The sequence below is a fragment of the Trichechus manatus genome, unplaced genomic scaffold (assembly GCF_000243295.1).
Source record: "Trichechus manatus latirostris isolate Lorelei unplaced genomic scaffold, TriManLat1.0 scaffold00073, whole genome shotgun sequence".
In the NCBI taxonomy this organism is placed as follows: Eukaryota; Metazoa; Chordata; class Mammalia; order Sirenia; family Trichechidae; genus Trichechus; species Trichechus manatus.
Window position 1 is genome coordinate 6,787,456 of NW_004444009.1, and position 23,403 is coordinate 6,810,858.

The 23,403-nt window shown below is 39.6% G+C and overlaps 1 protein-coding gene across 2 annotated transcripts in view; it reads left to right on the forward strand.

The window, feature by feature from the left end:
• The window catches only part of CD58 (CD58 molecule), a 69,735-nt gene that overhangs the window by 40,213 nt on the left and 6,119 nt on the right, over positions 1-23,403 (forward strand). For both annotated transcript variants that reach the window (XM_023734884.1, XM_023734885.1), the window contains 2 exons: positions 8,403-8,666; positions 21,979-22,059. In XM_023734884.1, coding sequence (XP_023590652.1) covers positions 8,403-8,666; positions 21,979-22,059 — 345 coding nt within the window. The remainder of the gene's footprint in view (positions 1-8,402; positions 8,667-21,978; positions 22,060-23,403) is intronic.

Genomic DNA, 23,403 nt, shown 5'->3' on the forward strand with positions numbered 1-23,403 from the left:
CTTGAAAACCCTGTGGAGCAGTTCTATTCTGCACATGTGGGGTCTCCATGAGTCATAATCAACTTGATGGCAACTAGTAGCAACAACAACTCTATAAATTAGAGTTCCTGCTTCCCCCTGCAACTCACACAGGTGGTGGATTTTTTTTCGCCTACACAACTTTAAACTGGAACTTGAGGTTCTTAGTTCTCATTGGTGTGTCTAGGTTGTTCTTCCTCCCTCACCTCTAATGAAACTGTACTTGTCTCTCTTCTCTGCTAGTCTCACAGGTTCATTTGTTTTATCCCGGCCGTGGATCTAGTTCTAGGCCTAGTTGTTATACCGCAAAGGCTGTTTTAAGCAGATCCATCTAGTACCGAAGTATGTAAGATGGATTCCAGGGGGTAGAGAAGAGGCAGGAAGTCCAATTTAAGAAAGTTTTATTTGAGGTAGTCTCAGTGGAACTGCATGTAGTGGCTAACTGGGTGACAAGTGCTGGAGAACAGCTGTTACTCACCCGTTTACTTACCTGGTCCAGTAGAAACATTAGGAGGTAGGGAGAGCTTCAACCTACTACCAGTTCACCATTGTAGTTCCAGAGCTCAAACTGATATGTAATCGACACTCAATAAATATTTGTTGTATCAGTGATAGCAATCAAACTGGGTGACCGGGAGGTGGGTGGCACAGTTGACAGAAATGGGGGGTGCTCACACTGGGTGGCTGGTTTGTCCAGAAAACGATAATTCCGTTTAGACAACTGAAGCTTGTTAAGATGTTAAGGCATCCTGTTGGAAGGGCCAATAGATCCTTTTGAAGAAGCAGAATTTTTAAAACCTGGAAGTTGGTTATCGGGCAGTTTATAGGACAAGCAAAGAAAAAGATTGATTCAGGATTTGGGTAACAATAGAATGCATTTTAGCAGCCCTTTTATTGAATTTGAAAAACTGAGTTCAAAACAATTGAATAAGGTTTTCATTTTAAACTTGATGCAATGTTTATAAATAATTTTTAAAATTCTGTGAGTAATAAATGTGCTTGGTTTTGTCAGTCAGATCAGCTGGGTAGTACTTGGGAAGCTTAGTGACTGCCTGGAGAGGCATAAAGCACAGGGAAGGTGAGTTTTGATCAGGAGGCAGGGATATTGATAGTATTGAATGTGGGACTTAAAATTCTGATTTGGGAATTGGGACTTAGCAGTGCGGAGTCATTGTATCTGATACCGGAGCAGGGAACGGACTTGATGAATATATTTTTAGAAGATTAATTAGAGGGATATTGAGTATTTATGATGGATTGGAGATAGGAAACATCAGCTTAGAAGTTCCTGTGATCGTCCAGGTAGACAGAGGTGTTGGTAGTAAAGTATGTTGGAAAGGAAAAACTCAAAAGATACTTCCAAGAAAGAGTCAACGAAATTCAGGTTTTGAATGTCAAAAGACAAAAGCCAGGAAAGAATCAAAGATGACGCAAGGTTTTATACCTGAAAGACAAGATGAGAAAATCATCTTTTCTTTTTTTTTTAAGAAATGAGCAAGTCTTACGTCCTTGAGGGTGTGTTCACATTCATTTAACACGACTCTGACACACATGGGGTCGCTTTGAGTTGGAAAGACTCAACGGCAGATGGTTTTAATCTTACAGAGACCAGACCTAAAGGGGACTTTAAGCAAGGCTGTTTTGGTCAGGGGGATTTCCTGATACCTCTTATATTTAGGGCATACGCTTCCCTCTGTGTGTAAATTGAGATTGGGCTTCCCCTCCCCCTTAAGATTTCTACCATTATTGTTAGTTGGTTCTTTCCCATCCCATACAAACTTGTATTACATTGAGGATAGTGATGTTCATGTAAGTAGAATTAACTGCTCTATCCTTATCAATGGAGCCTGGTGGTGCAGTAGTTAAGAGCTCCCCGGCTAACCAAAAGGTTGGCAGTTGGAATCCACCAGCCGCTCCTTGAAACCCTATGGGGTAGTTCTGCTCTGTTCTACAGGGTCGCTATGAGTCAGAATCGACTCAGCGGCAATGGGTATCCTTACCAAAGGTCTGTGACCTTTTAATGACAATAATGGAAATATACACGTATTTCTGTAAAGTATCATCAAATATATGTAAGAAATTCTCATTTCTTACAGAACAGTGAGCTGAATTCATTAATTATAAATTGACTAATTGACTAGTTATGAATTTCTTAGGGATGGAGTAGGCACATTTCTTACCAGCTTACTGCTGCTTAAGGTACAGATGTAACGTGTTTGTTAGATGTAGCTGTGGTAAGTCCTGTGGGAAGTGAGGAACGTGAAAGATTTGTAGAAGGAAAAAATCTGATTGGGGAAACTCTGACCGAGATATTACAGAAAGATTTGCTATTTTTAGGTGAGTATCACAGAGCTGGAGAGGCACTTCTAAGTTTCATACCTGGTAACAGTGGTGTAATGAGACAGCTAGAAAAATCTTCTGTGTAGTTAGGGGGTTCTAACAACATCGAAATTAGTAATAATACTAGCACTTCCATATGTTTTCCTCCAAATTATTTTCATATTCCATTTGACCTTTACAATGACCTTATAAAGTACTGTATTGTATTTTACAGATGAAAATGAGACACAGATTTAGGAGTGGGTCTCTCCATCTGTAGAATAAGGAGTCCGAGCTGGATGATTTCTGAACAGTCTTCCAGCTCCTGAAAGATCTGTGGCTCAAGGTCACACACAAAGCTCAAACTTCCGGAAGTTAGTGACTCTTTTCATATCACCCACCCTCCCGGAGCCTTGGCTTCCTGGAGTTGATCACTCACAGCCAGGAACCTTGTGCTGTACTACCAAAACCCACTGCCATTGAGTCTACTCATAGCAACCATAGGGTTCCCAAGGCTGTAAAACCTCTATGGAAGCAGAATAGCCACGTCTTTCTCCCACAGAGCCACTGGTGGTTTTGAACCGCTGACCTTTTGGTTAGCAGTCAATTGCTTTAACCACTGTGCCACCAGGGCTGTATTACAGCTAGTATTTGTTAAACACTTACTCTTTGCCAAGTACTGCATATTAATTTATGTATTAATTATGACATATATTAACTCATTTAATCCTCACTACAGTCCTCCGTTTAATCCTGACTACAATCCTACGGGGCAAGTACTGTTTTTGTTTCCTTATTGTAGAGATGAGGAAATGTAGGCACAAACTTGCCCAAGGTCAAATGGTTATTAGAAGTGGAGCTGGGATATGAACCCAGGCAGTGGGGCTCCTGAGTCCAGGCTCTTCACCACCTTACCAGTCCTTTATAGAAGTGAGCTGATTGAGGAATTTACATTTTACAGGATGGAGAGTAATTTGAAGACCGTTTTCCCTGAATTTATCCCTTTATCCAGCCACCCCTCCATCTGTTCAGTAACACTTAAAGCAACCATCTCTGTGCTTTGTATTATACTATGCAAGGTACTGGGGATTGAGAGGTGAATAATATCTCGTCTTTACCTCCAAATGCTGCACAGCCTGAGAGGGCTTATGGTATACCTCTGGTCTGTTTGAGAAGTATTTCGTGAAGGCTAGACACTGGCTGAACTAGATCAATGAAATCATGGATGGAGTGTGATCACCTGGGATACTACTGAAGCAGAATGCCTGTAGGTGGGGACCCAGGAGTCTGGATTTTTTTTTTTTTAAATATGTGGGAGTTTTTTTGCCTGTCATTTTTTTTTATTGTGGTAAATATATATGTAACAGAACATTTGATATTTCAACAATCTTCCCATATACTGTTCAGTAACATTGTGTTTATCATGTTCAACCATCACCCTTATGCATTCCCAAAGTTTTCGATCAAAATGTGTGTTGTTGTAAGTCACTAATTTTGTGGTAAATTTCAACACAGCAGTGGATAACTAATACACCACCCCTCACCTTCTTAGAGTATCTCTGGGTGGTGCAGATGGTTACGTGCTCGACTACCAGCTGAAAGGTTGACAGTCCGAACCCACCCGGAGGTGCCTCAGAAGACAGGCCTGCCGATCTGTTTCCAAAAAGTCACAGCCTTGAAAACCCTATGGAGCAGTTCTACTCTGACACACATGGGGTCACCAGGAGTCTGAATTAACTCAACGGCAACCAATAACAACACCTTCTCAAGCTCTCTGCTCCTGCAATTCTCTGCTTTCTCTCCTGAATCAATATATCCCTTTCGGTTCAATCATTTCCATCAACTCATATACACGCTCTAGTGCCTCCCATCAGAAAAACACTCTTCTTGACATCTCTTGACCCTCCAGTTATCAACTCTTTTCTCTACTCTCCTTCATGGAAAAATGTCTGGAAACCGACTCCAGTCATCCTCCACATTCCTCACATTCTCTCCTCGCCCACTGCTCCTAATGAAGACCCCAATGACCTCCATGTTGCCCAATTCAAAGCTCACTATCCTGTTCTCACCTTGTCTTCTCAGCAGCATTCAACTCAGCCAGCCACGTCCTTCCTTTCTTTCTCTTTTTTTTTCAGGTAACCATATTTTATTCTTTTTTGTTGTTGTTGTTGAGAGTATACACAGCAAAACACACACCAGATCAACAGTTTCTACATGTACCATTTAGTGACATTGATTACATTCTTCGAGTTGTGCAACCATTCTCACCTTCCTTTTCTGAGTTCTTCCTTCTGCATTAACATAAACTCACTGCCCCCTAAGGTTCCTGTCTAATCTTTCAAGTTGCTGTTGTCACTTTGATCCCATACAGATAGTTCTTAAAAGAGGATGATGCTCAAGGCAGACCTTTTTTACTAGTTAAGCTAAACTACTGTTTGGTTTTAAGAAGACTTCAGGGGATATTTTTGGTTTAAGGTTTAAAAATTATCTCAGAGCAGTAGTTTCAGGGTTTCGTCCACCCTCCATGGCTCCAGGAAGTCTAGAGTCCATGAGAATTTGGAAATTATGTTCTACATTTTCTCCCTTTTGATCAGGATTCTGGAGCCTGGATTTTTAACAAGCATCCTAGGTGATTCTCCTGCACATTACTATTTGAGACATGCTACAGAACATTGTGAAGGAAGTAGAAAGCTGGGTTTTCTGCCCCTGAGAAATGTCCGGTCTAGTTTCAGAGGTTGACATAACTATTTGCAGTACATAGAAGAGTCATTTCTAAACTATTCTGGGGCCTCCTGAGGTTTCCTGGAAGTACCTGGGACGCCCATGAGGATTTGGTCGGCAAACAAGACCAGAGAAGGCTGAGGGGGCAGAGCTCTGCACTCTCCAATTTTGAGTCAGCTGGAGCAACTCCGCTTTTATCCATTTGCTGTATTGGTCTGCTGCTTATGATTTAATTTAGAGAAAGGTTTCCACTTGCTTAAAAAAGCATTAAAAGTTCTTTTAGCTAAAGAAAAACTCTAAGGCAGCCCACATGGAGTCTCCATGAGTCAGAATCTACTGCATCAGGTTTGGTTTGATTTCGGTAAGGAGTTATATGAGCTAGATTACACCTAAAAACTGAGGAAATCCCAAGTAGGAAGGGAAGTTAGTGTGTGACTTGGGTCTCTAATAAGGCAGGCCGGGCACATCGTATAACTGAGAGAAAGAATTCAGGAGGAAGAGAAGATGGGGAAAGATGAGTTCAATACTTCTAATTTTTAGATTGCTAGTAAAATTGGAGCTTAAGCATTCCTTTGTTTTTGAAAATATAATTTTAAATGACAACATAGTATTTCATCATCTTAATGAACCTTAATTTACTTTAAGTCCCTTTTTAACAGATGTTTATAATATATTGAAAGTTTAGTTATTATCCAAATGCTACCATGACCACTTTTGTAAAAAAATAATTTATTTTTGTTGTTGTTGTTGAAAATATACACAACAGAACATATGGCAATTCAACAGTTTCTACATGTGTAATTCAGTGACATTGACTAAATTCTTCAAGTTGTGCAATCATTGTCACCCTCCTTTTCTGAATTGTTCCTCCACCATTAACATAAACTCACTGTCCCCTAAGCTTCCTATCTAACGTTTCAAATTGCTGTTGTCAGTTTGATCCCATATGGATAGTTCTTTAAAAGGGCATAATGCTCAAGGCAGACATTCTTTAGTAATTTAAGCTAAACTAATGTTTTAAGATGACTTCAGGGGATTTAAAAAAAAATTTTTTTATTGTATTTTAGGTGAGGGTTTACAGAATAAATAGTCTCTCATTAAACGGTCAGTACACATATTCTTTTATGACATTGGTTAACAATCCCACAACACATCAATCATCTCCCTTCTCGACCTTGGAGGACTTTTTTATTTTTATTTTTGGTGAAAATATACATAGCTAAACATAAACCATTTCTGAAATTTCTACATGTACAATTAAGTGATATCGATTACATTCTTCCAGTTGTGCCGCTATTCTCACTATCCTTTTCCAAATTATTCCATCACCATTATCTTCAACTCACTGCCCCCTAGGCTTCCCATCAGACCTTTTGAGTTGCTGTTGTCAATTTGATCTCATGTAGGTAATTCTTTTTTTTTTTTTTGGTACCTTAGATGAAGGTTTACAGAACATATAGCTTCTTATTAAACAGTGCACATATTACCTTATGACAATGTTTAACAACCCCAGGAGATGTCAACACTGCCCCTTCTCAACCTTGGGTTCCCTATCACTAGCTTTCCTGTCCCCTCCTGCCTTCTAGTCCTTGTCCCTGGACTGCTGTGCCTCATTAGTCCCATTTTCAATCCGATGACTTCAGGGGATATTTTTGGTGTAAGGTTTAAAGACTATCTCAGGGCAATAATTTCAGGGGTTCTTCCAGCTTCCATGGCTCCAGAAAGTCTGGCTTCCATGAAAATATGAAATTCTGGCCTGCATTTCCCCCCCTTTTGGTCGGTATTCTTCTGTAGAATCTTTGATCAGGGTGTTGTGTAATGGTAGCTGGGCACCATCCAGTTTTTCTGGTCTCATGGCAAAGGAGATAGTTGTTCACAGAGGGAATTAGCCATGCATTCCATTTCTTTCTATTCTAGACTCCCCTTCTTCTGTTGCTCCAGGTGACTGGAGACCAATTGTTGTACCTTGGATGGACGCTTGCAAGCTTTTAAGATCCCAGGCACTATTCCACAAACTAGGAGGTAGATCAGGAGCAGTTACCATGATACGAGGCCAGTTAACTGGGATATCCCATGAAACCATGACCCTAAACGTCCTAACCAAGAAACCTAATCCCGTGAGGTGTTTCGTTGTATGTAAATAGCCTCAACAGCTGCTTTTTTTTTTGTAAAAATATGTATCACACAACATTTGTCAATTCAGCTCTTCACAGGTATATAACTTATTGCCATCAATTACATTAATCGGCTGTGCAGCCATTGCCCTTAATCAATGTGAATTTTCCATCACTGTAAACAGAAACTCAGTGCTCCATAAGCAATAACTCCCCCTTTTCCCTCCCTCCAGCCCCGGTAACACTAGTAAACACTGATCTCCATACATTTGCATATTCTTTTCTTTTTATATAAGCAAGATCATACAATATTTGTCCTTTTGTGATTGACTTATTTCATTAAATTATTTCATTATTGATGCATCATCACTTTTTTATATTACATATATTTTTGCATATTTCTCATATCTCTTATGGTTAGTTGCTGGGGGAAAGTTGAAATGCAAGAAGACATATGAAGTAAACAAATGACTAACAGAACTAGTTAATTAGCTTTGAGGTTTTAGAGAGCAGCGATGGCACAATGTGACTGTCCCCCTTCTTTGTAACATGTGAGTATCTTAACCCATTCTTGTAGGTCTAGGTTGCCTTAGCCAGTAGGGAGTGCTTCCTAGAGGAAGGCTGGGAGTGAGACCTCTAGGTGCCACATCCCACTTTGCCTGTTAGCAGGTGAAGCCCAACCAGTTTGCAGGGTCCAACCAAATTGTATAGTGCTCCGTAGTACCTTTTGCAAAACTCTTTGGGTTTTGGAAATTAATTTTTATTTTTTTAGATTTTAGAAAGGTATGCAAACTATCTTCCGTGTGTATATTCAAAAGTACCCTACTTAGTTATGGGGAGCACTCCGTAATCAAGCACGTGAATATTTTTGTGGTGAAACATGATAATGAATATTTGAAGTGAAAAAAAAAAAACCTCATGTCAGTTCATATCAAGATTTACAGCTAAATGACTTTGCTACCAACTTGTGAAAAATCTTTTGGCTTTAAGACCTTTTCAGATTTCAGAATCAAGGATAAGGGAGTCGGGGTCTGTGTTTATTCTGCTGAGTTTAAGCAGGTAAGTCTAACCCAGGAGGAGAGAATTCTCCGCCATTGGTGCTGAAGTAGGTGGTCTGCTTGTCTTTACAAGCTCAGAAGGAAGTTGGGGGTTCTTCATAAATTTACAGATGATGAGTAGAAATATTACTCTTTTCTGTACTAAATAGTACACTTTTTTTTTTTTTTCCAGAGCTGCTTCCATCTCCAATTCTAAATTGTACATTGACTGATAAAAACATTATAGTCCAATGTACAATCCCGGAACATTACAACAGTCATGTTGAATTTATAGAGTACTCATGGAATTGTGGTTTACAACTATGTAACAGCACTTCCTCGAAACTTGAAATAAGTTTTAAGGAGAATGATCTTTCACAGGAAATACAGTGTGTCCTAAGCAACCGAGTATCCAAAATGAAATCATCAATTACTTTGGGAACCTGTGTGCCAAATCGTGAGTAAATAACTAAATGAGTATGGCAGAGATACTAAATACAAGTGGGGCCCATGAACCAGTGGTGGTTTGTGGGTTTCAGACAACAGATGTGGCTAACATACTTGCCATAGATGTGATTGAAATGTAAGGTGAGTTCAGCTTTCACAGAAACCCCGTTATATACATAAAGCTAACATTTTTGAGCATTCTGTGCTAAGTACAATTCTAATACATGTGTTAGTTAATTCCATCCTCAAACAACCCTCTGAGCTGCGTACTAGTAATTACCCCTATTTCTTAGTGAGCAACCAAAACTCAGGGAGTTACTTGCCCAAGGTCAACAGCTAGTAAGTGGCAGAGCCTCGTGTTGAATGAGGCCATCTGGTTCCAGAGCCTATGATCATCATATTCTTTTTTTTTTTTTTAATTGTTGTACTTTAAGTGAACGTTTACAATTTAAGTTAGTCTCAAATACAAAAATTTATACATACTTCGTTATGTGTCCCTAATTGCTCTCCCTATACTGTGACAGCACACCCCTCCCTTCCACCCCAGATTTCCTGTGTCTGTTCAACCAGCTCGTAACCCTCTCTGCCTTCTCATCTCACCTCCAGACAGAAGCTGCCCATTTAGTCTCATGTATCTACTTGAGCTAAGAAGCACACTGTTCACGAGTATCATTTTATGTTCCATAGTGCAGTCTAATGTCTTGTCTGAAGAGTTGGCCTCGGGAATTGTTTTAGCTCTGGGTTGATAGAGAGTCCAGGGGCCATGCCTTCTGGGGTTCCTCCAGTCTCAGTCAGACCATTAAGTCTGGTCTTTGTACTAGAATTTGAGTTCTGCACCCCACTTTTCTCCTGCTCCATCAGGGACTCTCTGTCGTGTTCCCTGTCAGGGTGGTCATTGGTGGTAGCCAGGCACCATCTAGTTCTTCCGGTCTCAGGCTGATGCAGTCTCTGGTTTATGTGGCCCTTTCTGTCTCTTGGGCTAATACTTTCCTTGTGACTTTGGTCTTCATTCTCCTTTACTCCAGGTGGGTTGGGACCAATTGATGCATCTTAGATGGCCGTTCACTAGCTTTTAAGACCCTAGATGCCACTCACCAAAGTGGGATGCAGAACATTTTCTTAATAAACTTTGTTATGCCAATTGACCTAGGTGTCCCCTGAAAGCATGGTCCCCAGACCCCTACCCCTGCTACTCTGTCCCTCAAAGTGTTTGGTTGTATTCAGGAAACTTCTCAGCTTTGGTTTAGTCCAGTTGTGCTGACTTCCCCTGTAGTGTGTGTTGTCCTTCCCTTCACATAAGACAATTCTTGTCTACTATCTAGTTAGTGAATAACCCTCTCCCTCTCTCCCCACCCTCGTAACCATCAAAGAATGTTTTCTTCTGTGTTTAAACCTTTTCTTGAGTTCTTATAATAGTGATCTTATTATAATATTTGTCCTTCTGTGACTGACTAAATTCACTCAGCAATAATGCCCTCCAGATTCTTCCACGTTATAAGATGTTTCACGGCTTCATCGTTGTTCTTTATCATTGCATGGTATTCCATCATCATATTCTTAAAGGTTGCACACGTACTACAAGAACATGCATTTGATGTGCTTGTCTAGACTAATACTTTGTTGATAACATGCCACTCTGACTTAGCTATAATCTTTTTATGTTAGGTATTATTTACATTTGTAATTTATAATTTTTATTATCTGTTTTACATTATGTGGAGGCCTGGTGGCAGAGTGGTTAAGCGCTTGGCTGCTAATCAGAAAGTCGGCTTTTGAAATCCACCAGCCACTCCTTGCAGACCCTACAAGGGGCAGTTCTACTTTGTCCTGTGGGGTCGCTATGAGTTGGAATTGACTTGACGGCACCGGGTTTGGTTTTTTTTGGTTTTATATTATATCCTCAGTTTACAAACAAAAGGATCAGTGTCTTGAAAGTGGTTCGTTGAAACATAAAAGAAGAGATGAAAATAGTAAATACTATAATTCCGAATAATATAATTATAAATAGTGAACATGATTCCAGGGTAAATATAAAATAGGAGTCTCTTTGGTCTGGGACAGGGTGAGTCTGTGAATGAAATTTTTCTGAACAAGCAGCTGAAACAGGAAAGGGAAATTAGTAAATATAATAATTATTAAGGAGCCCTGCTGACACAGTGGTTACGAGTTACAGCTGCTAACCAAAAGGTTCGCAGTGCATAAAGCTTGGATTTTTTTTGAAAATTATTTTTTTGAAATGTATTTTCTCACCATTCAGGAGGCTAGAATTCCATACTGAGAGTGTGGCTCTAGTGGGAAAGGCTTGGATTTTATTTGATGGGTGAGCCATTCTCCCTAAGTCCCCAGTGTTTGTTCTTTTTGCAGCTTTTCAAATAATGGCATAAAGTCATTAAAGTTACTCTATCATTTTCAAACATAGCAGAATGAAGCAAGCAAGTTTTTCCAGAGCAAGTGCAAAATGAGTTCCCATGTGTAACTGATATGGAGTTGGTCCCGAAAGACAGAAAACAGCAAATCCACAGAGGTGTCACTCAAGAGTTACACCATTTGCACCAGTCACACACTTGCCAAGAAAGTTTAAAAACCAGCTGCAAAGTTAATGATGATTGTTACGCTTAAAGCAGAGCAAGGTATTGGCAAAAATTCCTTTATCAAATGCCACCTATTGGGTGTTACATAATACCCAAGGTTGTGTCATACCCAAGGAAATGCAATTTGTTGTGCTAGCAGATAGTTGCTTTAGAGTGGGAAAAACAAACAAAACAAAAAAACAACCCAACACTAATGTGCTTTTGGTATGTTAGTGTGGAGGAAAAGTAGATGACCACATACAGAAAGAACAAGCAAGTTGGAATCTTGAAAAGCTTTAAGTGTTCCAAGAAGCAAAATACGTGAAGGAAATAATTTATGAAAACTATCCCACAATATGGTACTTGTCTTAGTTATCTAGTGCTGCTATAACAGAAATGCCACAAGTGGATGGCTTCAGCAAACAGAAGTTTATTCTCTCACAGTCTAGTAGGCTAGAAGTCCAGATTCAGGGCATCATCTCCAGGGTGCAGCTTTCTCTCTCTGTCTGCCCTGGAGGTAGGTCTTTGTCATCAGTCTTCCCCTGGACCAGGAGGTTCCCAGTGCAGGGACCTCAGGTCCAAAGGATGCACTGTTCTCCTGGCTCTTGTTTCTTGGTGGTATGGGGTCCCCAGGTCTCTCTGCTTGCTTCTTTTATATCTCAAAAGAGATTTACTAAAGACACAACCTAATCTTGTAGATTGAGTCCTGCCTCATTAACATAACTGCCTCTAATGCCACCTTATTAACATCATAGAGGTAGGATTTACAACACATAGGAAAATCACATCAGATGACAAAATGGTGGACAATCACACAATACTGGGAATCATGGCCTAGCCAAATTGACAAACATTTTGGGGGGACACAATTCAGTCCATAACAGTACTATTAAGGGATTATTATATGGTATATTTTAAGGAGTTTTTCAAAGGTTTTGACCTTGCACAATTTTCACTTTGCCATTGTCAATAGAATTGAATGCCCAAGTAAGATGCTTTTCTCTGTAGCTACCTTGGTAATAGATTGTCACAATAACACTCCTGTCATTGATATGAAATCATTGTTATTAATTTGAAAACAAACCCTTTTGTTGTTAAATAATTGTGATTTATCTTTTTTAAAAAGTTCCCAAAATTGATAGCTTCAAGTGTTTGAGAAACATTGCTAGATAGTTCTGAGGTCATTTAAAACCTGGTCAACATGTGAGACAAACATCTGGGATCCTGTCCTTGGTCTCCACTAACCAAATGTTGGAGAGCCTTTTCCTTTTCTGCAAACCTAGAGGCCTGACCTTGATGATCTTAATGGTTCTTTTCAACAATAAAATCTTAGGACCTTTTTACTCTCTGTGATGAGTTTTGAATGCTTTTGTGTGGAACCTCATGCATCATAAAAAAACCCAAAAATATCCTGTTGCTGTCAAGTGGATTCTTACTCATAGTGACCTTATAGGACAGAATAAAACTGCCGCATAGGGTTTCAAAGGCAGACTGCCACATCTTTCTGCCGTGGAGCAGCTGATGGGTTCAAACCACCAACCTTTCAGTTAGTAGCCGAGCACTTCACCACTGCACCATTAGGCCTCCCTTTCATGCATCATAGCAGATGTAAATCCATGAAGATGTAACTGTTAACTACTAGATCTTACTTCTTCAGATTTTAATTTTTTCATCCAGACCTTCTAATGCTTTATCAATGAAGCATAGTAATGGTAACTCACATCGACTCGCCTGCTGTCCTTTAGCAAACCCTTGCAAATAAGTGACTCTTTTGCTCCTCCTCACTACCATTTGAGATTGACAGACAGGCTTGTTAATTACTTTTCAACAGTGGGGAAACAGGCTCAGCCATGTGGGGTGATTTCCCAAGGTCACTTAAGTAATAGAGTAATTAAGTAACGGAGATAAGATTAAAATTTAGGTCATGGAATTCCAGAGAGCCTCTGAGTTTTTATCATAACACTTTTCTGACTTTGTATGTCTTAAAATAAATCAAATTAAGGAAAACAAATGTTGATTTATTCATAGGAGTCAGACAGTGAAAACCATATTGTGTTGATATATGTAGATATGGGTCAGATTTAACCCATTATTTTGTTTCTTGCAACCTGTTGTCTAATGAGGCCTTTTTGTGGTTTGTAGTCATTTTGGTTATGGCAAATGACCACCTATTGGCATACAGTCACTACATCCCAGAAGTGGGAGTAAGTCATTACCTTGTTAAAACTCAAGTCGTTAAAAATTTCCAAGCTAAAGAGGAATTTTAGAGACAATTGAGACTCAAGACAGGGTTCTTGTCCACCTCAGATCTATCAAGGAAGGTTAAGAAACCAATATTTACTGAAAGCCTGTTCATGTCAAACCCTCCTAAATGTCTTACATCCATATATCACATGTAGTCCACACAACAACCCTAAGAAGTGGGTATTATTGTCCTCATTTTATAAATGAGAAATCTGAGGAAGAGAAAGGTTAATCGCTTGCCCAAGAGCACATGTTTATTAAGAGGCAAAGCCAGGATTTGGCGTCCAGCTCTGTCTTCATATAAAACACCCATTTCTTCCCTGGTGTATTGGTGGAAGGAGTCCTGGTGGCGTAGTGGTTAGGCAATCAGCTGCTAACTGAAAGGTCAGCGACTCAAACCCACCAGTGGCTCTGTGGGAGAAAGATGTGGCAGTCTGCTTCCGTAAAGATTCACAGACTTGGAAACCCTCCAGGACAATTCTACTCTGTCCTATAGGATCACTATGAGTTGTGATCGACTCAATGGCAAACGGGTATCAGTGAAGTGGAAGTGAGGAGATGACTAAGGGATGTGTAATTATGACCCCAAACTGGGAATTTACTTAAATTGATAAACATTTGAAAGTCACAGAGCAGAGGATCTAGGTGATCGGAGGTGGGAGGAAAGCCCGTGAGCTTCCTTGTATTTGTATCATGCTCTGGAATTTGCTTCTCCTCCTCTACCTTGAGAGTAGATAGCATGAGAATTTATGCCCGTGTTACAGGTGCTCAGAGAGGCAAAATGGCTTCTGCAAGGTCAGAAGGCTGGTTGTGGCAGCACCTGAATATGGACAGGCCTACACAGTTTGGAAAATGGAGATGTCAAGGCAGGAGAAACCACTGAAGAGAGAACATGGGATTTGGAACAAGCAGACCTGTGTCCTAGACCTGATTTCATTGCTTGTTGGCAGTGTGAACGTGGGCAGCGATATGCTATGTAAGCCACTCTGAGCCTCTGCTTCCTTACCCAGACAATGGGGCTAATAATACCTACTTTACAGGGGCTGGGAGAGTTAAGGGAAATACTGGACAGGAAAGGGTATTGATGATGGCTGGTCACTAAAAATAAAACATAGTTATTAACCATGATACAGGAAGCATAGGAGGAAAGTTTCAAGAGAGGATGCTCAGTCTAGCATCACATACAACAAAGGGTTCAAGGAGAATGACATAGGAGAAGCCTGTGGATTTGACACTTAGGAGGTCACTGATGATCAGTCTTGTGAGTGGATGAGGGTAGAGGCCAGATTTCTGGGTTAAATAGGGAGAGGTGTCAAATGGCCAGTTGGTATAGCTTATCTCTTTGATATACTTAACTGTGAAAGGATGGAAAGAGGGTGGAAATCTCAGGACCTTTCAGAGTCAAAGGTTCTTCCCTGGCAAAGAGACCCAAGGGGCTTTGCCATTCTGTTTTGGATAATTGTTGGGAAGAGGGAAGAAGTGGAGTGGCATAAGTCCCTCCACTTTAGCACAGAACTCAACAGAGAGTCCAGGACAAGTGCAAAGTAGGGAAGGTGAGGAACTGGTACACATTTTTTGAGGGGGTGGGCAGGAGAATATTCTCTAGGGCATGAGTTTTCTTAACGGTTGTCCACATTCATGGACCAAAAATATAAAGAGAGCATTGTTCTGCTCTTACCTAAAGTTATTCAGAGCAAACATTATTCTGAGGTCAGCCGGGTGATCTTCCTGCCATAGCCAGGGAAGACATTTTGTTACCTCCAGGGAGTCCCTGAAGGGCCTGATGGTAACGGCTCAGTGACAGCACTCATACGCATAAAAGAAGTGTGAGCAATAAGGAAAAGTTCATCTTTGTAACACAAAAATGTGGAGAATAGGAAAAAGGAGTGGAAGGAAAAAAATGCAAAATAGGATATTGTATTATGAAGACTGATACAAAGAATGATAAGATTTTCTGGACAATTTTTGAACCAAATATGACGTAGAAGGCAGAAACAGTACTGTGGGAGTTTTTGAAGTGGTTGAGTTGGTCTCTTGTAGCTTCTTCGAGAAGGGTAGTGGTTAAGAACTTGGGCTCTGCTTTTAAAAATTCAGAAAGCCATCAGTGCTGTAGGAAAATAAAAAGGATTAGAGATGTGAATAGACAATCACACAGACACACACACACACAGAATTTATGTAAATGGTTGTTAACCATATGAAGAGAAGTTCAGCCTTGCTCATAATGAGAAATGCAAAGTAAGATACACCAAGATACCATCCTCAGCACACTTTGTTGGCCTGGCTGTGGGGAAACAGGGTTTTTCATAAACAGTAAATCCACTCAGTGGAGTGTATGCAGCTGTAAACAGAAATGAGGAACATCTCTGTAGACTGCTATAGAATGATCGCCAAGGCATAATGCTAAGTGACAAAGCAAGGTGGAGAAAATTGTGTATCGTATGCTAAAGTTTATCTAAGACAGGGGAGATATAAGTATATATGTGTGCTATATAAAAATGTATTTTTTTATATTGAAAAAATCCAAGTCTGAAAAAGCTACATACTGTATGATTCCAATTATATGACATTCTAGAAAAAGGAAAACTATAGAAACAGTAAAAAGATCAGTGGTTACCAGGAGAGGAGAAGAGCGAGAAATAGGTGAAGCACAGGGCATTCTTAGGACAGTGAAACTGTTCTCTGAGATACTGTAATCGTGGACACATGACATTATGCATTTGTCAAAACCTGTAGGATGGTACAACACAAAGAGTGAATCCTGGTGTGAACTGTGGATGTCAGTTAATAGTAATGTATCGATATTGGTTCATCAGTTGTGACAAATGTACCACATGAATGCAAGGTATTAATAATAGGATAAACACTGTGCAGAGGGCAGAGGTGGGTATATGGGAACACTGTACTTTCTGCACATTTTTCTGTAAACCTAGAACTGCTCTAAAAAATAAAGTCTATTAAAGAAAAGTAAGGATAAACCATAACTTGTTTTTTAAAGGTCACCTATAGTATAAGTGGGGTCCTGGTGGTGCATTGGTTGAGAGCTATAGCATGTTATAGCTGCTAACCAAAAGGTCAGCAGTTTGAATCCACCAGCCGCTCCTTGGAAACCCTGTGGAACAGTTCTACTCCTATAGGGCCCTTATGAGTCGGAATCAACTTGATGGCAATGGGTTTATAGTATGAGTGGTGCCCTGGTGGCACAGTAGTTAAGAATTCGGCTGCTAACCAAAAGGTCAATAGTTCAAATTCACCAACTGCTCCTTGGAAACCCTATGGGGCAGTTGTACTCTATCCCATAGGGTCGTTAATGAGTCAGAATCAATTCGATGGCAACAGATTTGGTTTTTTATAGTATGAGTAGGGATTGGGATAGAGAGGAGAGAGATATAAGCTAGTCTTCTCTGAATATTACCGTTTATTCTAGATTTGACCTTATAAATATGTAATTATAAAACAAAATGAAAAATAATCCCTAAAATTATAAAACCAAATGAAACAAATGAACTGTACTGTGAATTAAGTTGGTGGTATAACCCCAAAGGGAGGAACTATTCCAAGTTTTTTTAAAACATAGTGATTTGACTATATACCCCAGTAGGATACACTCTAAGGATAAAAAGAACTCCAAAGGAAAAAATAATAACCAGTTTTCAGTAGTCATATAGTTGGCAGTAATGGTGATATTCTCAGACTGTTGAGTATGTCTTGTAGGAAAAAGCAAATGAATAGTTATATTGGTGTTATTGAAAATTGGGAAGTTTGTCATGGGAGAAAGAAGATTTAGATGTAAGATTGATTGAGTTACATAAAAACCATAGCCCTGAATTTGTTTGGAAGTATTAAATTGAATCATAGGAAATTTCTGTTTCTGAGATCAAAAACAGTTGTATCTTGACAACTGAATGGGATTCAACCTAGTGTCAGTATAAACTCATAATGTATTTTATCTTTTTAAAAAATTACATATTTCCTGTTCTGTCCACTAAAAAGTTCTAGAAACAAGAACAAATCGGATAGCAATTAGTGTGCCCCTTCCACCCAGATTAGGGTAATTCAGTTCATCCTAAATCAACCGACTTCTCTGGTTGTAGCACTGAAATCACACATCCCAGGGAATTCCTTAGTCCCAGGAAAACCAGGATGGTTGGTCACCCTAGCCCAGCTTATGATCTCTGATTACCATTTCCCAATAAAACAAACCTAGGCTTGTTGGACAAATGGCTGATGCCTTGTCTAGGGCATGAAATGTATTAAGATGAACCTGGAATATTTTATTTTACCGCAGTCAAGAAGCCATCAAAGACTTGTATCAACAGGACTCCGGAGCCACTCTGAAGAGGTTCCCACCAGCCAAAGGGACAGTTTGGACTTCAATAAGGATAACAACTGCAGTAGATTGAAACACATTAATTATGTTCAGTCTATGAGTTCATAATGATACTAAAATAAAAGAAACCCATTGGTCAGCTTTAAAGGATACTTAGGAGCCAACTCATTGTTTTGAAAACTGGTAAATAAAGAGAAGGAATCAAGCATTTATTCTGTCTTATACAAACTGTACCTCAGAGTAACCACGTTGTTGATGAGGGGAAGTTTCTCATTATAAAAATACTTTTGTTAATATATAAAAGAAGAACAGTAGACTATTGTCATTTTTTTTTTATTGTACTTCAGGTGAAGGCTTACAGAACAAATAGTTGCTCATGAAACATAGACTATTGTCATTTTTGCAAATGCTTAGTAAAATAAGGGACTTAGACAATGATCAGCAGTGGCAGTTAACATCATGAAAAGAAAAGCAACCAGGCATTATATGCCATCTGATGGAAAGACACAAAGGCTCTTAGGGAATATTATTGCCAAAAAAATCAAACCTGAATTTGATCAATTAAGGAAATACAGTGGTCACAATAATATATTAAATGACACTGCAAACAGTGGGGAATTCTATAGGACCAGTGATCAGATTTCTTCAATAAATAAATCCTGAGGGGAAGAAAAAGAGAGATGGTGGGAGTCTGTGGAATAAAGAGATTTAAGAAACATATCAGTTAATTGCAATATGTGGACCTTAGTTGATCCTGATTCAAACAAAAATAAATAAATAAATAGAAACACCCCCCCCCCAAAACAAAAAATCTTGAATAAATTTAAACAGTGAGTGTGTATTGGATTATATTAAACACATTAATCATTTAGGTATGATAATGGCTTGGTCATGCCTTTAAAATAATCCTTATCTTTTTTGAAATATATGCTGAAATATTTATGGCTTAAAAATTGTGCTCCCTGGAGTCAGACAGACAGGTTCACATCTCTGTCCCTGGATGGTGCAGATGGTTAATGTGCTTGGCTGTTAACCAAAAGGTCGGCAGTTTGAGTTCATCCATAGGTGCCTCAGAAGAAAGGCCTGGCAATTTAATTTCAAAAAATCAGCCATGGAAAGCCCTATGGAGCACCATTCTACTCTGACACACATGGGCCGCCATCAGTCAGAGTCAACTCAACAGCAACTGGTTTTTGATTCACATCTCTATGTGCTTCATAGCAAGTGGGAAAGGGGAAGAGTAGAGCATAGCTCTTAGCATTAAGAGCCAATCATGTGTAGCACACACGACTTTCGTGCATATGTGCATAGCCACAGCTGAATTCATGGCCTCACCTAGGCTGAGGCCTGAGGCTGTAAAGTGTATCTTTAGCTGGCTGGCCTTGTGTCCAGTTAAAACACTGAGGTTCTGTTGCCAAAGGAAGAAGCCGAGTTTGGGTACCAGTGTGCTGCTATATGAATATAACTTGTATCATCTATTTTAAAACACATACAAGTAGGAAAAAAATTTTCAAAGAATGGATACAAATAATAAATATAAGTTGAGGTTCTAATTTTTTTGTATTTAAATTGACCGTATTATGTATTCCCTGGGGTTCATGCTCCCAATTTGGAAACTCTTAGTTTAAGCAAGAGATGATGGTGTCTTGGACTACTGTGGTAGCAGTGAAGGTTGGGAGAAATGGTTCAGTTCAGGACGTATTTTGAAAATAGAGCCAAGAGAATTTCTTAATGGTTTGGATGGGGCAGGGAGGTGCCTATTAATAAGAAATACTCAAACAACTTCTAGATTTCTGGCCCAAGCAACTGAATGAATAGTGTTAGCGTTTACAAAAATTGGGAAGACTGGGGAAGAGCAGGTTTGAGGAGGAAATAAAAAATCCAGGTTGGACATACAGTGAAACCTGTGAGAGCCGGAACTGGACGGGATTGCCCTGTTTTTCCGAGTCTTGCAAGTTTTCTGCCTTTAACAGTGTGCAGTCTTACAACTTTTTTTTAAATCACTTTCTGTTAGTGAAAAATACTTGAGTTTTCCTTCTCTGACAGGTTTCCACCTTACACAGGTTCTGGCTTTTGCAGATTTTACTGTATTAAGCTTGAGATGCCTGTTAGATTTCAAATGGAGATGTCAAGTAAAGCACTTAGATTTACGAGTCAATCTCAGGTGGATGACCAGAGCTAGAGAGATGTATTTTGGCATACTTAGGGTGTCATGGGCATTTAAGGCCTTGGAACTAGCCATGATCACTTAAAGAGTGCAGATGTCAGAGAGGAGTGTGCTGGGATTGAATCTTGGTACTCCAGCATTTAGAGGCCATTAAGAGGAACAGAATCCAGCAAAGGAGACTGAAATGATTTGCTAGGGAGGTAGGAAGAAAACCCTGAGACTGTGGTTTCTCAGAAGCCAAGTGAAGAGGGAGGGATCAACTGTCAATGCGATGGACAGGCCAAGAAGGAAGAACAGACAGTTAAGAACTTGTAATGAGGTTGCTATGAGTCAGAACTGACTTGATGGCAGTGGGTTTGGTTTTTGGTTTAGTGTCATTGTTGTCATCTTCCTCAAATATCTGCTGTCTCTAAGTGATAACAGCATCGGGTGATACCCCACGGGAGAGAAGCTTTTGGAAGGGACTGTGTCAGTTAGAATTAGGTTTAGCTGCATAATATTGACAAAAAGGGGGGTGGGGGGATCAGTGGCTTAAAAATGTAGATTGCTTCTTTTGCATTTAAAAAAAAAATGGAGATAGACAGCCCCGGGTGTTTTCCTGCTTTATGAAGTTGTCAGAGGGCCAGGTGCAGTCCGGCTCCTGCTGCCTTCCCTAGGCAGTTGCTGCTAGAGATGCACCTGTACATTGTATTTCAGGCAGCAGGATGCAGAAAAGGGAGAGTGGCGTGCCTTATGAGGAGACTTTTCAGAAATACCACATAACCCTTCTTGGATCTCATTGCCCAAAACTTAGTCATGTGGCCAAACCAACCTGCAAGAAAGGATGAGAATTTCATCTTTAGTTGGGTGGCAGGCAGTATGCCCTGCTAAAATTCTGGATTATGTTACTGAGGAGGGGGGAATGGATGATGAGGGGCGGCTAGCAGATTCTGGCCAGGGTCCTCTCAAATCCAACCAATAGGTGACTCCCAGTCTGTTCCAGCCCACCTGTGTTGTAAGAGTGAGTAGTGTGTGTTTGTATTCTCATCCTTTCACTCTCACCCACTCATCCCTGTTGTACTTGTTGTTACCGACCTGCTTTCTTTTTCCCTTGGCAGTGCATTGTAAACATTTTCCCTTATCTTCAGCTATTCTGCCTTTGGATTTTTATTAGCTGGATAAGTCCACCTCACAGACATAGTAGACTTTTTTGTTTGAGGACATTTAGGTTGTTTTAGCTTTTTGATATTGTAAGTAAGCCTGCAGTAAATATCTTTGGGTCCTTTTTATTTGGGGTGGGGTCACATTACTGATGATTTCCTTAAGATAATATCTTAGAAATGGAATTTCAGGGTCAAAAGATATTAATGTTGTTGTTAGGTGTCATCAAGTCGATTTCGACTCATAGCTACAGAGTAGAACTGCCCTGTTGAATTTTCTTGGCTGTAATCTTTATGGAAGCGGATTGCCAGGCCTTTCTCCTGCAGAGCCATGGGTGACTTTGAACGGCTAACCTTTTGGTTAGCAGCCGAGTGCTTAACCAAACGATATTAACAGAGATGCCAATAGTATGTACCTATACATTAATGATAATAGCTAACAGCTTTTCTTAAGTGAATTAACCAATATAATGCTCACAACTGCACAAAGAAGTAGGTATATTTATTAGTCCCATTTATAGTTACCCCAGGAGGAAACTGAGGTACTAGGTAGTTAAGGCATTTGCCCACTGTTGTAATAATTCAGTGAGAGTATAGGTATGTCACTTAGCACAGTGCCTAGTTGCTTTATGATGACAATTTTTAAGGCTCTTATCTACAACTGCTCAATTGCCCTGCCAAAGATGGGATATCAAATTCTACTTCCACTAACAGTGTGTGATGGTCAGAAACCACCTTCTAGTGGAATATTTGCTTCTTTTTATAAATAACACTGGGCCTGATATGTATCAACTCTGTGCATATGAGTTTATTTGGAAATAATCTCTATTTTGATCAGTTCAGCTAATTGTGTTTCTTTTCTCTTTTTACAGATCACTCAAGGCACAGGTGGTTGCTTATACTAGCATTTGTTACATCGTTGGTAATTGTAATACTCATGCTGTTTGGAAAAGGTATGTATACTTTTTAAAAAATTTATTTTGTTGTTATTGAGAATATACACAGCAGAACATACACAATTCGACAGTTTCTACGTGTACAATTCAGTGACATTGATTACATTCTTCCAGTTGTGCAGCCATTTTCTGAGTTGTTCCTTCTTCATTAACATATATATACTTTTCAAAGCAAGTTTTCTAACTTGAATTAGTTTTTCAAAGGCCAAAAAATGAATAGTTTGAGGATGAGAACAAAGTTTGAAGTTTTAGACATTTGAAAAGAAAAAAATTATTTTATTTTATTTGTTGTCTGGAGTTGCTGAGTGTACCACATTCCTCCAAAGGTTCTGCATTATCTTAAGGTGGAATAAATCCAGAGAGCTTTACAGGCCTGGGAACACATAACTTAATGTTCCTGGGATCTGTTCCATGGTCAACTTCAACATATAGTTATACTTCTGGTCTCCAAACCAGATTTTGCAAAGATTGCTTTCTTTTATCTGCCATCTTCATGATTTCCATGTCTTCTAGCCTAGGTAGAGCTTCCAGGTAGGAAAGCAGATTTGTTGAGTTGGATGACTTGAAGTGGGTAATGCTATTAACCTGTGTTGTCTTCCTCAGCCTTTCTTAGTCCCCCAAACATCCTGGGCCAGCCTAGAAAGCAACCTATACACATTAGAGAACTGGTGACCTGTTACCAGCCTGTTCTTTCCTGGTGACAAAGAGCCCCTCCTCAAGTCCCAAATGACATTGACTGGGCTGTGAATATGAAGAATAGATGTTCTTGATGTCCCAACAGTTTCCATATCAGCCTTCAGCAAAAAGAAATTTGGTAGACTAATTTATCATAGCCACAGGCATGTGAAAGAACAAGTTTTCTGCAAGGTGGATGGCATCTAGGGTATATTTCATTTCACACTTGTATCTTGAATCAAGTTTGCAGACTAGATTCCAGTTTCCCTAGACCTGTACTCTTCAATGTCACTTCCCACATGTGGCTATTTAAATTTATATTTTAATTAATTGAAATGAAATAAACTTTAAAATTCAGTTCTTCAGTCATGCTAGCCACATTTCAAGTGCTCAGCAGGCATATATGGACTACCCAGTTACAGAACAATTCCATCATCACAGAAAATTCTGTTGGTCAGTGCTGACCTAGCCTATTCTCTTGGCATTAGAATACAATTTTCCAAGGATGCCATTTCTATATATTTTTTTTCCGATACAAAAATTTATATATACATTGTTATGTGACCCTAATTGCTCTCCCCATACTGTGACAGCACACTCCTCCTTTCCACCCCTGATTCCCCATGTCCATTCAACCAGCTCATAACCCTCTCTGCCTTCCCATCT